Source organism: Odontesthes bonariensis, chromosome 22, assembly GCF_027942865.1.
Source record: "Odontesthes bonariensis isolate fOdoBon6 chromosome 22, fOdoBon6.hap1, whole genome shotgun sequence".
NCBI lineage: Eukaryota > Metazoa > Chordata > Actinopteri > Atheriniformes > Atherinopsidae > Odontesthes > Odontesthes bonariensis.
Window position 1 is genome coordinate 31,878,337 of NC_134527.1, and position 15,245 is coordinate 31,893,581.

General features: G+C 42.8%; 2 protein-coding genes across 3 annotated transcripts in view; one reads left to right on the top strand and one right to left on the bottom strand.

Moving 5' to 3' along the window:
• The first annotated feature begins 115 nt into the window (after positions 1-115).
• On the top strand, positions 116-7,786 carry minar2 (membrane integral NOTCH2 associated receptor 2). Its single transcript, XM_075455471.1, has 3 exons — positions 116-587; positions 7,094-7,342; positions 7,595-7,786. The coding sequence occupies exons 1-3, from the start codon at positions 423-425 to the stop codon at positions 7,784-7,786; spliced, it is 606 nt and encodes a 201-aa protein (XP_075311586.1). The 5' UTR covers positions 116-422.
• A 2,950-nt stretch (positions 7,787-10,736) lies between these two features.
• Positions 10,737-15,245, bottom strand: part of slc12a2 (solute carrier family 12 member 2) — a 69,636-nt gene continuing 65,127 nt past the window's right edge. For both annotated transcript variants that reach the window (XM_075455226.1, XM_075455225.1), the window contains one exon: positions 10,737-14,517. In XM_075455226.1, the coding sequence (XP_075311341.1) occupies positions 14,382-14,517 (136 nt within the window). In that variant the 3' untranslated portion in view covers positions 10,737-14,381. The remainder of the gene's footprint in view (positions 14,518-15,245) is intronic.

The following is a 15,245-nucleotide window of genomic DNA, read 5'->3' on the forward strand; positions in this document are numbered from 1 at the left end:
GATGTACAACAGCTGTCTCTGGGAAGGGATGAAGGAGCTGGTCGACATCATCATCTTCATGCTTCATCACATATGTCAGAGAGATGTGGGACATGGGTTAATGTGCCGATGCAAGTGGCCATCCAGGGTCCCAAGATCCCCCATATTTCCATCATGCCGACATATGGAACAGTTTTTCTTGACAGCAGGCTTTAGATGACACAATACTTTGGTGTGAATGTTGCCTTCTCTCTCTCTCTCTTTGTTACTCAGTGTCAGGTGCTTGATGGTCAGATTGGGTTACATTCACCTGCAAGTGATACAGCCTCATAAATACCTTACTTTTCATGAATTATTACCAGGCTTTCAGGCTGCAGTGAGCATGTGCATTTAGACAGGCTGCCGGCAGCTGAAACAATCTGTGGGTGGAGTAACAAGCTAAGATGGACATCTTTGTTCTGCCCAACAATGATCACCCTGAGAAGTTCCTGCAGCTGGATGTTAAGATGCTGGGGGCCACGTTCCAGGCTGGAGCGCTCCGGAGACATTGGCAGAACAGGCTCTACTCACAGGTACAGACCATGCTACCTTCCCTCATCTGTGCGAGGGCCTTTGCTTCTTGTTTTTCCTCTCGGATAGACACGGACAGAGATGCCCCCCCATATTGATTTGGATAATGGTACAAGGCAGATTTAGGAAACGTCTAGGTAAAAAAAAAAAAGAGTTTATTATTTAGTTGTTTTGTTTGTCATTATGCTGCTTGTCCCATTCAAAGTATAAAAGTAAGTTGGTTAGGAAGTCCCAGAAACATTCCCAACCTGTGGATTTGATCTGATAAAGTCGACCCGTATATCAGTTCCTATGCAGTCCCCAGTTGACTCCGAGTCAAGTTTTCTGTCATCACTGCTTAAGTTTCAGCCTTTACTTCCCTTTAAACGTAAATACATGACATTTGGTCAGCATCGTGTCAGTTTTCAGAAGTTAAACCAGCTGAGCAGCATGCAGAGTTGACTGGAGCTATGACAGATTTTACATACTGTAGCTCATGAGCTCCAGAAAATGAAGGGAGATGTCTCCTTAACTAAACTGTCTAAATGAGTTCAGGATTGTGGAGTGCCTGACAAATGGAGCACATGATGTGAGACTGAAGTTCTGTGTGTTTGAGAAGGTGCTCAGCAACACCAGGCACTGTACTCTCACCTTTACCTGATACTTCTCCCAGTTCCAGGACGCCTCGGAGTCCTGTCATGGACAGAAATACTCAGATCAGTGTTAGTGATGGAAAAGAGGATGAGAACAGGGAACTGGTCGACAGCTTTGGGATATAAGTAGATGATTAATAAAGTAATACTCTATTCTTTTCTGTCTGTACTGTAACGGCTCATCAACCACAAAACAATTACTCTGTCATCAGAATCAAACATTTAAAGCCCTTCAATCTGATCAAAATGACAACTAACCCTGAGATGTGAGGTCCTCAGGTGTTTTCCATTATTCACTGAGGCCATGTCGTTAGTGGAGAGTAACTCTGGTGCCTGAATTGGATCATTTTATGAATAATTATGATTACAATTAATTGAATTCCAATTGGCTTGAATTGGACTTTATTATCTAAGTACCTTGAGATGACATTTGTTGTATTTGGCGCTGTATAAATAAAAATGAATTGAATTGAATTGATTCCCACAACGTATGCCTTCTTGTTTTGTCCTCCAACTGAAACATTCATATTAGCTGTTTGTTCATCCCTTTAAAAAATGTAATGTAGATTCGATTAGATTAGACAGAACTTTATTGATCCCTTTGGGAGGTTCCCTCAGGGAAATTAAGATTCCAGCAGCAGTATTACAGAAACAATAATAATAAAAAAAAGAATAGTATAACAATTATACATGCAAAGATGGATAATAACAAAGTAAAGAAATTAAATAGTAAAATGCTATATCCAGCTAGTGCTGGTGCTCGAGCTGTACAGTCTGACGGCATGAGGGGCAAAGGAGTTTTTGAGTCCATTGGTCCTGCACTTGTGAAGGAGCAGACTGTCACTGAACAGGCTCCTCTGTTCGCTGAAGACGGTGTGCAGAGGGTGACTGGCACTGTCTATAATGTCCAGCAGTTTGTCCATAGTCCTCTTCTCTGCCACCGTCACCAGAGGGTCCAGCTTCAGGCCGACCACAGCGCCAGTCTGCCTGATCAGTTTGTCCAGCCCTAATGTGCAGCCCCCCCAGCACACCACGGTGTGAAACAGACCACTGACTGATAAAACATCCTCAGGAGTTTCCTGCAGGTGTCGCAGCCCCCTCAGAATGTAGCCTGCTCTGTCCCTTCCTGTGCAGCTGGTCAGTGTTATAGGTCCAGTCCAGCTTGCTGTCCAGCCTTTCCATTTACCGCTCCATCAAGCTGCAGAAGCAACATTCAAAAGGGTTTCAACATCAGAGCAGATGTCATTCTCAAGTCTTTTGTTGAGAAGACAACATTCATTGAGGAGTAAGAATCTGGGGTCGATGCAGCTGAGCTTTGTACGGTGGGACATTGTCTGCCATGAGACAGTGGTTCGGTCATGGTTAGGTCTGAAATACATTCTTTTTTACAAGCATTTTTTCTGGTTGCCTTGGTTACATATAAACACAACATGTTATGACAAAATGTTGTCACTTTCTGGTGGGCTTTAGAAAACAACATCAATCAGTTGGGTTAAAGAACAACCATTTAGGAATAAAAAGCATTCTTTTTCCAGCCGGTTTTACCCTTCACATGCTGTTGCCCTCACCACCAGAGTTTGGGTATTCTTTGAACGAGTTATTGACCATATCTGCCTGCATGAACAAACATCTCATGAACACATTTTGGGGAAGAGGACAGTCTTTTCTTGAGATCTCTGCAACAGAAATCTAACCACTTTGCTTTGTGCACCATTTGCTGATGGATTCCACACAGTTCTGTCTGACCACGAATGAACCAGTTGTCTCTGTTCTGAGCAGGACAAGTTAATGTCACTGTAGGCTGTTCTTTTGGTGTGAGTACGTACATGCATAAATACAAATATTAATCTGAGATAATTCTAACCACGGTCTGAGCACTGATACTCAGTATGGCAGCTGACAGCAGCTCGTGGCTAACTGTGCAGCATTTGAGATTTAAAGTTGTAAGTAACATCTTAGGCTAATGTGACACCCATAAAATTTATGTTTTACACACCATACGAATCATATGATCATGTTGACGAGTATGTAAGTAGGCTATCTTGCAGTCAATCTTTCATAGAAGATAACAGTTCAACCTGCATTTATGTTTTGGGTGATTTTAATGCGGACTTGACAGATAGCAAGTCTCTGTTTTATAAACACATGCTGAGGTTTTCCAATGATTGTAACCTTGTTATCTCAAGCAAAGCCCTTTTGCCCAACAATAGTTATACTTATGTTAGTGAAGCGTGGAATACCACTTCATGGCTTGATCATGTTTTATCTACTGCTGATGCCCATGCCTCCTTACAAAGCATTGAGATCTGTTATGGGCTGGCTACTTCTGACCACATTCCCATTGCTATGGTGTTAGATGTGGAAAATGTACCTAAGATAGTTAAAAATGAACATCTCTGTGAGCCCAAAATAAATTGGGGGAAACTATCTGAAAGTGATGTCAATAAGTACTGTTTTAATTCTGATACTCTCTTGAGCAAAGTGAAGCTCCCTATGAATGCCATTTGGTGCACCAATGTTAATTGTGCAGACACTACTCATGGGAATGGTTTATGTGATCTGTATAATAATATTGTAAAAGCCTTAATTGAGGCTAGTGGGTCCTTATTCAAGCAGGCCAGGAAGACCAGGAATATGAAGCCTGGGTGGAACAAGTATGTTGCTGGACATCATACTGAAGCCAACATGGCTCATAAAGCCTGGGTCTTAGCTGGGCGGCCCAGACAGGGACCTGTGCTTGATCATAAAAAGAAGATGAATGCCTATTGGTACTCCAACCAAAGTGTGCGGGTGAAATGGGGTAACATCCTGTCTACACCTTTCAATGTCAGCAACGGGGTAAGGCAGGGGGGGATTTTATCTCCTGCCTTATTCAACGCTTATATGGATGACCTGTCAAGACATTTGGGGAGATGTCAAACAGGTTGTATGGTTAGTGATATGATGATTAATCGTTTCTTATATGCCGATGACCTTACCATTCTATCTCCTAGTAGTAGTGGGTTCCAACAGCAGGTGGTGCAGCACTGGGGTTCAGCACTGGGGTTCAGTCCTGGGGTTCAGTCCTGGGGTTCAGTCCTGGGGTTCAGTCCTGGGGTTCAGTCCTGGGGTGCAGCACTGGGGTTCAGCACTGGGGTTCAGCCCTGGGGTTCAGCACTGGGGTTCAGCCCTGGGGTTCAGCACTGGGGTTCAGCACTGGGGTTCAGCCCTGGGGTTCAGCACTGGGGTTCAGCCCTGGGGTTCAGTCCTGGGGTTCAGCTCTGGGGTGCAGCCCTGGGGTGCAGCACTGGGGTTCAGCACTGGGGTTCAGCTCTGGGGTGCAGCCCTGGGGTGCAGCACTGGGGTTCAGTCCTGGGGTTCAGCACTGGGGTTCAGCACTGGGGTTCAGCCCTGGGGTTCAGCACTGGGGTTCAGCACTGGGGTTCAGTCCTGGGGTTCAGTCCTGGGGTTCAGCACTGGGGTTCAGCACTGGGGTTCAGTCCTGGGGTTCAGCACTGGGGTTCAGCACTGGGGTTCAGCCCTGGGGTTCAGCACTGGGGTTCAGCACTGGGGTTCAGCCCTGGGGTGCAGCACTGGGGTTCAGCACTGGGGTTCAGCACTGGGGTTCAGCACTGGGGTTCAGCTCTGGGGTGCAGCCCTGGGGTGCAGCACTGGGGTTCAGTCCTGGGGTTCAGCACTGGGGTTCAGCACTGGGGTTCAGTCCTGGGGTTCAGCACTGGGGTTCAGCACTGGGGTTCAGTCCTGGGGTTCAGTCCTGGGGTTCAGCACTGGGGTTCAGCACTGGGGTTCAGTCCTGGGGTTCAGCACTGGGGTTCAGCACTGGGGTTCAGTCCTGGGGTTCAGTCCTGGGGTTCAGCACTGGGGTGCAGCCCTGGGGTTCAGTCCTGGGGTTCAGCACTGGGGTTCAGCACTGGGGTGCAGCCCTGGGGTTCAGTCCTGGGGTTCAGCACTGGGGTTCAGCACTGGGGTGCAGCCCTGGGGTGCAGCACTGTGATCAGGCCTGTGAGCGTGCACGCTGTGCCTTCTCTGTGAATGAGAAGACTTCTGCCTGAGTCTTTATTCTTTCTGTTTTCTCAGGTCAGTGATGTGTTAAATACACCAAACAATCATGTAAGATAGAGATCTGTGTTTTCACATTTCTTTTGGCTGAAATTACAGTTTTATGAGTTTTGCACTGACATTACATGCCTGGTGCTCTTACTGCCTCTTGTACATTGCATTTTCTTGTCAAAAATGTAGTTATTTTACGCTACGACTACATCATTTGTGTTAATTGCTTTTGGCTAAAATATTTATTGTTTCCATTCTGTTCAACTTACCTCATCACATGCAATGGTCTTGTCTTTATGTACCTTGCAGGAAGTGTCAGGCCATTTAGCAAGTGACAAAACTAGGACAATGGATACTTATCATGATAATGTAGAATCACCATATTTCTAGGACTGAAGTGGATCTTTGTTTGATGCATTTTACCAGAGTATTTGATTCGTACATATTGACGTATTATAGACACGGTGACACAAAGAACAGATTATGAATATAGAGAACCTAAGAAAAGGACTATTTGCAGATTAAACGTATTTAATAAATATATTTTTGAGAAGACTGATGAATGAGAAGCAACACGTCTGCCTGCGTCATTATTCTTCCTGTTTTCTCAGACTTATGTACCTGTTTATGGCTGTAACACCAACTTCAGACAAAGGATTAGTCAAACATTTTACTTAAAGTTAAAGAATTAAAATCATTTGAAGCCAAAATAATCCACACAGTTGCTTAATCTGTTGTCATTTTAAGGCAGGAATGTTTTAGAAATGTTGTTTTCTGAGGTACAGACTTTGTGCCGGACACTTCTCATCAGTATGAATTAGCCCATCTAAAGGCTGCACTTGGTTGGGTTGGTGCTGGTCCTTTAGCTTTGCTCTGCTGTGGAAAAGTCAAAGTGGACAAATATGTGCTTTGTGATGTAGTGAAACTAAGAGTGTTAGACAATGAAAATTGCCCGGTTCAGCTGCTGTTTGAGCTTTTTGGCTGTGCTTTTTTTCACCATTTACTATTATCTAAGTGCCTTGAGATGACATTTGTTGTATTTGGCGCTTATAAATAAAAATGAATTGAATTGAATTGAATTGAATTGAATTGAATTGAATTGAATTACTGGCAGCTGGTTCCACAGAGAGGGGCCTGATAACTGAAGGCTCTGCCTCCCATTCTACTTTTAGAAACTCTGGGAACCTCAAGTAAACCTGCAGTTTGAGAGCAAAGTGCTCTGTTAGGAAAATATCTTACAATCATTCGCTTTGCAATCCATTTTTCAATGATTTTAGATATAAAAACGTCTGCTAAATGCATAAACATAACATAACCAGTAATATACCAATTGGTCAGCAATCGTTTACATCTGCTTTATTCCTCACTTTGAGTACTGGAGTGATTGTGACCACTTTCCAAGCTGTAGGAACAACAGAGCGTCTGATTGGTCATATGTGTTATTGGGTGTTTCAAGGAATCTTTGTGTGTCTTTATGAAATTAGTATCATCGGAATCTTATTAGTAAGGTTCATGCTTATGTGTCCTGTTATAACGAGAAACAAGCTGCACGTGAGTCATTGGTGAACTCCAGGCTCCTGATTATCAGCGGCTCTGCTGTGACTACGCTTAGCTACACTTAGCTTAGCTTAGCTTAGCTACACTCTTGGTAGACTGCTTTGGTCAGAACTGAAGTGCGCATGTGTTTGTTGATCACAGCAATTTTAGGATGTCGCTTGTAGAAATGGACACTACCACTGGTGCTACTTCTGAACGGCCATCTTAGTCAGTCAGGGCCTTGGGCTGTTTTTATGTTCCAAGTATCTTCTCTATGTCTGTAGAAAGTGTGAATGTGGTGAGAATCACTATTGTTGTCTCCACAGACGGAGCAAATGTTCAAATCTGATACCAGGAGTCATCCATCTCTCGAGGGCAGTCCTGCAGTGTTTATGGACAGATACCTGGAGAAGCACATCACGCCAATCACTCTGAATTCCAACATCAAGAGGAACCCTCTGTACATGGACATAAAGTTGATTGACACAGTGGACAGTGAGAAATTCAAGCCTTCCTGGACTATCAAAGACTATGACACTCAAACAATCCACAGCAACCTGGCAGATCATTTAAAGGTACATTTGAAAGTTTTCCTTGCTGCATTTATCTTCGTATAAAAATGGCCTTATTTGGTGATGTAGTCTTACCAAACCAAAGTCATGGTTATTTGCTGATAGGGGCCCTTTGAATGTATCCAGAGCCCTTTGTGTTTTTTTGCTCCAGCACGGAACAGACAGGTTACCATTGCATGTTAGTGTCTTTATTACAACGACACTGGCCTTCGGTGATGATGTTTCTTCTTCTCCTTTAATTTACAGGAAGAGGAGAAGACTCCAAAGGATCTGGACTTTTGGCTTGAGGACCTCTACACACCAGGATTCGACTCTTTACTTAAGAGGAAACAAGCAGAACATCAAAAAAAGATACTTTGCAAAATTCTTTCCACAATCATTTTGCTTGTTTGTGCAGTTCTTCTTATTGTTGTTGTTCCAGTTGTGCTTCTACAAAAGAAAAACTAATAAGAACATTGCTCCTGTGCTCTGCTGTACTATATTATGCCACCCTTTCTGAGGTGGGGGCCAAATGACACACTGGGATCATTTTTCTTTGACACAGAACTTCAAATAAAAAATTGTGCAGGCACTTGCAGTTGCACAATTTTTTAAGTGCACTTAAATGATAGCAACACATGAATGGAAAACCTAATTGCTTCAATAGAGTTGCCACTAGTTGCCCTGTATTCAGGCACTGATTATGAGCATGGCTGGATGACACAGAATCTGCAGAGCCAGAGTGGAAAAGATGGTTGCAGCTGTCGGGAATGAGATCCTTCCCCAAGTGGAGGAGTTTAAGTATCTCGGGGTCTTGTTCACGAGTGAGGGACGAATGGAGCGGGAGATTGACAGGCGGATCGGTGCGGCGTCTGCAGTGATGCGGGCTCTGCACCGGCCCGTCGTGGTGAAGAAGGAGCTGAGCCAGAAGGCGAAGCTCTCGATTTACCGCTCAATCTATGTTCCTACCCTCACCTATGGTCACGAGCTGTGGGTAATGACCGAAAGAACGAGATCGCGAATACAAGCGGCCGAAATGAGTTTCCTCCGCAGGGTGTCTGGGCTCTCCCTTAGAGATAGGGTGAGAAGCTCGGTCATCCGGGAGGGGCTCGGAGTAGAACCGCTGCTCCTCCGCATCCAGAGGAGTCAGATGAGGTGGCTCGGGCATCTGGTTAGGATGCCTCCTGGACGCCTCCCCGGTGAGGTGTTCCGGGCCCGTCCCACTGGGAGGAGACCCCGGGGAAGACCCAGGACACGTTGGAGAGACTATATCTCTCGGCTGGCCTGGGAACGCCTCGGGGTCCCCCCAGAAGAGCTGGAGGAAGTGGCCGGGGACAGGGACGTCTGGGTTTCTCTGCTCAAGCTGCTGCCCCCGCGACCCGACCCCCGGACCAGCGGAAGATTTTTTGGGAAATCAATCTTTTTACAAGCCAACTGTAACGTCATTGGTGACATTTTTACCCTTCTCATGCTGTTTATCTCACAACGTAAATATTCATCCGATCTGCTTGCATGAACAAATATCAAATGGAGAATTTTTTGACGATGTTTTGAAAGTAAACATGATAGAGCATGCGCTGTAGACTACACATGTGGACGGCCGAGTCATAAAGTCTCTTAGCTCAAACACTAGTACAACAGTGGCAGATGGTGGTTGAACATTAGTATGAAGCATACATTTGTGAACCTGAATAAGCTAGATCTAGCTAGCTTCAACTCCCCTCGATCTTAGAGAAAAATGTCATACTTTTTACTTTATCTCAAGAATGTATGGAGCTTCAACAAAATTGCAATTCGTTAAAGATGTATTCCTTTTTAAAAGTATCGTTGAAATGTTTTTTAGCTATTTTATTCAGTAAGAAACTAGAGATGGATGGATAAATAGAAAGATAGATGTCACATATAAAGCTGAATCTGTATTCAATAACCAGTAATAATAATAACCAGTAATAACCAATAATAATCCAATTCATTTGTTACATAGACCATTATCGCTGAATGAGGCAGAAGAGTAACTAAACTGTGTGTGATAGGTTTTAGATGCAAAAGTGTGTCACCTATAACAAGAAATTCAGTGTTTAATTATCCAAGAGAGAAGTTCCTCAGAACATAAACGAGTTGATAGGAAGTGATGCAATACGTTTTCCTGCGAAACGTCAGTATATAGCAGGAGTACAACAGTTTATTATTGAAAGTTGTTTAAACTATGATGAATTAAAAAGGACAAAGCAGTTTGAAGTCTAGTTATATACTTACCGTAGATGGCATTTCCTAGGCTTTTTTGACTCTCATATAAAACAGGTTTCTAGGACTTCCTTCTTTTACCTTCGTAATATTGCCAAAATTGGGAATATCCATTAAAATTCTTCTCCTCACACATAAAGCTCTTCAGTTATCAGGCTCCTCTCTGTGGAAGCAGCTGCCAGTTTGGGAGGCAGAGCCTTCAGTTATCAGGCCCCTCTCTGTGGAACCAGCTGCCAGTTTGGGAGGCAGAGCCTTCAGTTATCAGGCCCCTCTCTGTGGAACCAGCTGCCAGTTTGGCTTCAGGAAGCAGACACCCTCTCTACCTTTAAGACCAGGCTTAAAACTTTCCTTTCTGATAAAGCTTATAGTTAGGGATGGCTCAGGTGATCCTGAAACATCCCATAGTTAAGCTGCTATAGGCCCAGACTGCTGGGGGAGCTCCCATGATGCACCTCTCCTCGAAGAAAAGGTCTACCTTTCTCTGGCAACTCTACAGTCTATCCACTGAAGACGAAGAAGAAGAGTCTCAGTTAGTCTGGAAAGATAGTTTAACAATGTATAAGAAAGCCCTTCGTAAAGCTAGAACTGCTTATTATTCATCATTGATAGAAGAGAATAAGAATAATCCCAGATTTCTTTTCAGCACTGTAGCCAGTCTGACTAAGAGTCCGAGCTCTGTTGAGCCAGTTATTCCTTTAACTCTCAGCAGTGATGATTTCATGAGCTTCTTTATTAATAAAATTGTTTGAAAATGAATTGAAAATTGAATTGAAGGATAAACCATTTCAATTCAATTTTTTTTCAATTAATTTTATTTATATAGCGCCAAATACAAATGTCATCTCAAGGCACTTAGATAGTAAGTCCAATTCAAGCCAATTGGAATTCAATTAATTAATAATAATAATTCATAAAATAATCCAATTCGTTCATATAGAGCCAATTTCTCTACCAAGTTAAATTAGAATGAGAAAGAAAGAAAGAAAAAAACAGTCATTGTGGTTGAGCAACATTTTTTTCTTTGCATCCGTTTATCTTGAGTGCTGAGATAGTTTTAATAGAAATTGAACCCATGACTGAAAGATCTTCTTTCACATTAATAGTTGTTGTTCCAATGTCTTCCAATATTTTCCATAGTGCTGAACAGAAAAAAATCTGAAACTGAGAATTTAAGTGATTTCATTTGATTTATTTATTGCAATAAAGATATACAAAGTACTGGTAACCATAACTGTTAAAATGTTAGAAAAAGCATATCTGTGACTGTTAACAGTACAGTGTATCAAAACATTACTACTTCAACCAGCTGGGTCGATTCCATCCACATGTGAGAAAGCAGGAGAAAGCTACTTTCATCTGCTTCTTGTCATTGTCCATTCTTCAAAAGGCATTGAAAAAAAAGAAATAAAGTCAAAAAGAAAAAAAACTCTTTGCTCAAATTAAAAAAGCAAGAAAAAAATATAATAGACAAAAAAAACACCAATCTCCAATTTAACTTACAACCAAAAGCAAAATGATTTGAGAAAAGAAGCAGAGAAGTTTGGGAACTGAAAGAAATCTTTTAGCACATTTAAATGCAACCTAATCATTCCCCCTGTATACCATGAAGTCTATTTACAGCTCAGCTTTGTGTGTGTGGTCAGGAGCCACATGCCAATGAGAGGGTGGGAGCGCTTCAGGGTTTCTTTTCTTTTTAAACATTGTTGTCCACCACTTAGGTTTGACAAGATTTGGAATGAAAAGAGGCTTTGGTGAAGAGAGGAGTGGAGAAATTCAATGATTGGGAGTGAGATGACACCTCGGTCCTGACATGTTTACATGTTTGTGAAGCCGAGCACAGGAGCGCCAGGATCCATCCATAAAGACGACCACACACACACACACACCACTCGGCTTTAGATGTCGACAGGAACCTTTTGACTTATCAAAAGGCAAGACATTTCTCCAGCTCAGAATTCTACATGTATATATATTTGTGTGTGTATGATGTATATAGGCGTATATATTTCCTTTATCATATAAATATAGAATAACCCGTGTTTTTATTGGTAACATTGTATCTGTGTGTGAGGGAGAGAAGGCTTCACAGTGTGACAACGTACAGAGCAAAGATACACTCCTTTATTTTGTTAGAGTACACACACGTGCTCCCAAATGTCAAACGTCCTACCTCACTGATATTCCAGTTGTCCAAAATACATATCAATAACTTCAATTTCAAACAAAGTAACATGTTTTCTGCATCAATTAGATTGGTTTTATTTCCATTTTGTTTGCAGTTAATGCTCAGGAAATCAATAGACATCTACATTTTGTGCTTACAGAAAGGAAGTACTGGCATTTGTGAGACGCTACTATGTGCTGTAACTTCATTTAAAAAAAAAAAAAGATTTACAGTTTGGACCCAGCACATGCTTTCACATACCTGAAAAGCATGGCCAGTATGAGTAGGGATACATTTAAGGTATCTGTATTGAATACTTATATACATTCACAACCTCCTCTTTACATTTCACCCACATACTGCAAGCATGCCACAATCCTGGCCTCCAAATTCTGCAGCTGAATAAAGAAGGGATGCGTGAAGCAGCTGTGTTAACACCAGCCGACACACTGCACTGTGCTTATTGCAGTCTACAGAGACAACAGCATGGATGACAGCGGAAAACACAAGGAGACTATCTGCCAACTCCTACAGTACATTCAACTAAGCTAAGCAATGTGGAACATTCCTCTGAAGAAGTTGCATATGATAAGGGACAGGAAGCATGAGAGTAACAAAGTGAAGGCTAAAGGAAAACGAATAAAAAGAACCCCATCTTCCTCTTTGTTTTGCAGCCATTTCTCATCTCTATGCCCAGCAGGCAGAAACAGAAACAGCCATCTTTCTAACGGCCAAACATCCACAATCACACGAGCATTTTATTTTGGATCAACTGCAAAGTTGGTGAAACACTATTTTGCCTATTTGATTTGCACGTTTTCTGGTTATGCTGAAGCTTTGGGATCAGGCTGAAGCCCAGTTTTTGTTCTATCCTTACAAGTTTGCCTAGAGGAGTCCTTTTTGGGGGTATTCTGTTTATTCATCTTGAATGATTGTATAAGCAATTGCTGTAAAATGGTCTCCAGCTGTATGCATTTATTCGGTACAGTACATACCTTTAGAATCGATGTAACTTTAACACTCCAAAAAGAAGAAGCTGTAGTGTAGCTTTGGAATCGTACAATTTTTACATCAGAGGAAAATTCTCTTGTGAACAGAGCGTACATGTGACCTGTCAAACACTAGCATCACACACAGTAAAGTTGAAGTTTTATTTATGGCTTTTTACGGAGCCATGATGCCCTCACAAAGGCTGCAAGCTGATGATGGTAATAATTAGATGAACAGAGGGACACGACGATACACTTACAACACAAGCCTCGTATGCATAGAGGTATGTCTTCACTACGCCCCGACACATTCCGAGTCTTCCCATGTGTGCGTTCATTCTCTCCACTTATCTAGGCTTTGTAGGAATGGGAGGTCAACAGTCTTTCATATACCAAGATGGCACAGAAGGAGCCACACCGGTCTAAACGAGCCCAAAACGAGTCTACAGTAGCTCCAACACTGGCTAAGGGGAACCGTTACCATCTGCTGAGCAGCAGACATGAAACACGCCCAACAAAAGACCGAAATTTAGATGGATATACACAACAAATGTGCCATCTGCAACCACCCAGCCAGCATGGCTTAAGAGAAAGGGAACTTTGACAATCATTAGTTCTATCATTAAGGCAAGTTTGAAACTAGCTTGTTGAGTGTTTAGAGGGGAAGAACCGTTGGTGTGGACACACAAATGCTCAATTTAGTTGATCATCCGTCCACCTGACCAGGCTGATAAAACAGCAGATTCGCATATTTGCAGACTAACGGTGAGATCTTAAAGTGATAAATCTTGGGTACTTTTTTTCTAGGTTCTGTAGCTAAAGGAGAAGTTGTGTCCAGTAACCGAAGCCATCGTTCATATTCAACAGCCTTACAAAGGAAGACCCAAAGTGGAAAAAGAAACCTGCAGCCCAAAATTAACAAGCAGGATTAGGGTAAAACATCAAGAAATGACCATGCAATCAAGTGGACACTCCTCATTAAATACTTGCAATCCACTCGTGTAGCTAAACTGATCCAACTAAGAAGGAATCACATTAAAAACTCAATAAAAGTAATTATCATCCACCAATACAAGTAAAATTGTCAATCTGGTTAGAAGTGAGATTTTTTGTATCAGATCCAACTGGAAGGCACATCCATAAGGCTTCAGAAAGTGTTGCAAAGCATTCTGCTTGTTATCTCCAATATTTAAAGGAAACAACAGAGTGATTATTGCTGCAAGAAACATGACAGCTGGTCAAAATAACTTAAAAGGTGGGACAGCAACAACACGGACACAGTGTGAGCCTGCTTTGGAGCCTGAGAGAACTCAGTCTGAACAGAAAGGACTTATTTAAAGAGGAAACTAGAAGAAACTAGAGCTACAAGAGGAAATTCAGACATGTTGGAATAAATAAAAAGAAAGGAGCTGAGTGGGCAACCTTAAAACTAGCTCCCACCTTTACCGACATTCCTCCATCACACAAAGAGCTTTTTCACATCCCAACCAATATGCCCTCCCATCCATATTAACACCATCATTTCCATCAGTGGCTGTGTTTTCTACCATCTCTGGAGTGTGTGGACACCTTTAAATTTGAACTGTATCTGGGATGTGTGTGGGGGGCAACTTCCAGAGGCAGAAGAGGGTGTGAGACTTTGAAATGTAGCTTTCCTTCCTTGTGTTTAAGAGTAGAAGGTGAGAACACTCTGGTGGTTGCCACGCACCAGGAGGATGGGTGGCAGGTCCTTGGACAGCACCTCCAGCCAGGCCATGTAGAGCGCGCTGGACACAGCGCCCTTCCGGGCTAATGGCAGGCTCCTGAAAAGAGGCAGTTATTAGCTTTTATCTTCTCCAGTTGACAAATCAACTTTTAGTCATGTTCATATTGGTCTCCACATTAGCAGATGTTTAAGAACCCTTCCTGAAGTAAAGTAAAAGGCCAGAACAACATCTGGATCTTCCTTTGGCTGATGCCTCAGTGAAGTCATCCTTCTCGTGTCCAGCTGAGTGCAGCAGCCGGCCAAAAGACTGCCTCAAAGTTTAACACCTGTTTTTATAGGGAGTACCTTTTTCATAGGCCTGATGGAGCACCAAGAACCTAAGCAACACAGTTTCCCTGTGGGAATGAATCCAACTTTATCCACACCAGTACGTCCACACCATGGAAACTCTGGATGAGCCTGGTGTTTGGCTTCATTTTTACCTAAGACCTACGAGCCCAGCATGAAGGGAACCATCTGTAATGGAACGTCCCGTGACTGGTTCAAAGCAGCACACACATTGCCAGATGGAGTTTATAAAATCTTGTTGGGCAGAACCTACAAAGCCTAACCCCTGATATTATAACTGGCACAGTCCCACAGAAATGCCAAAGTAAAGCATATCCCTTCTTTTTCTTCTTCTTTTTAAGCAGAAGTCAAAGCTTTAGTTGATGAAACTATTTCAGCGGGGCAGTAACTCCTGCTGCCTGTAACCTGCTCTGTGGGGGGTCATGGTACATGGAAGCCCCCTGCTCTGTGGGGGGTCTGCGGCTGAGCTGGCTGCAC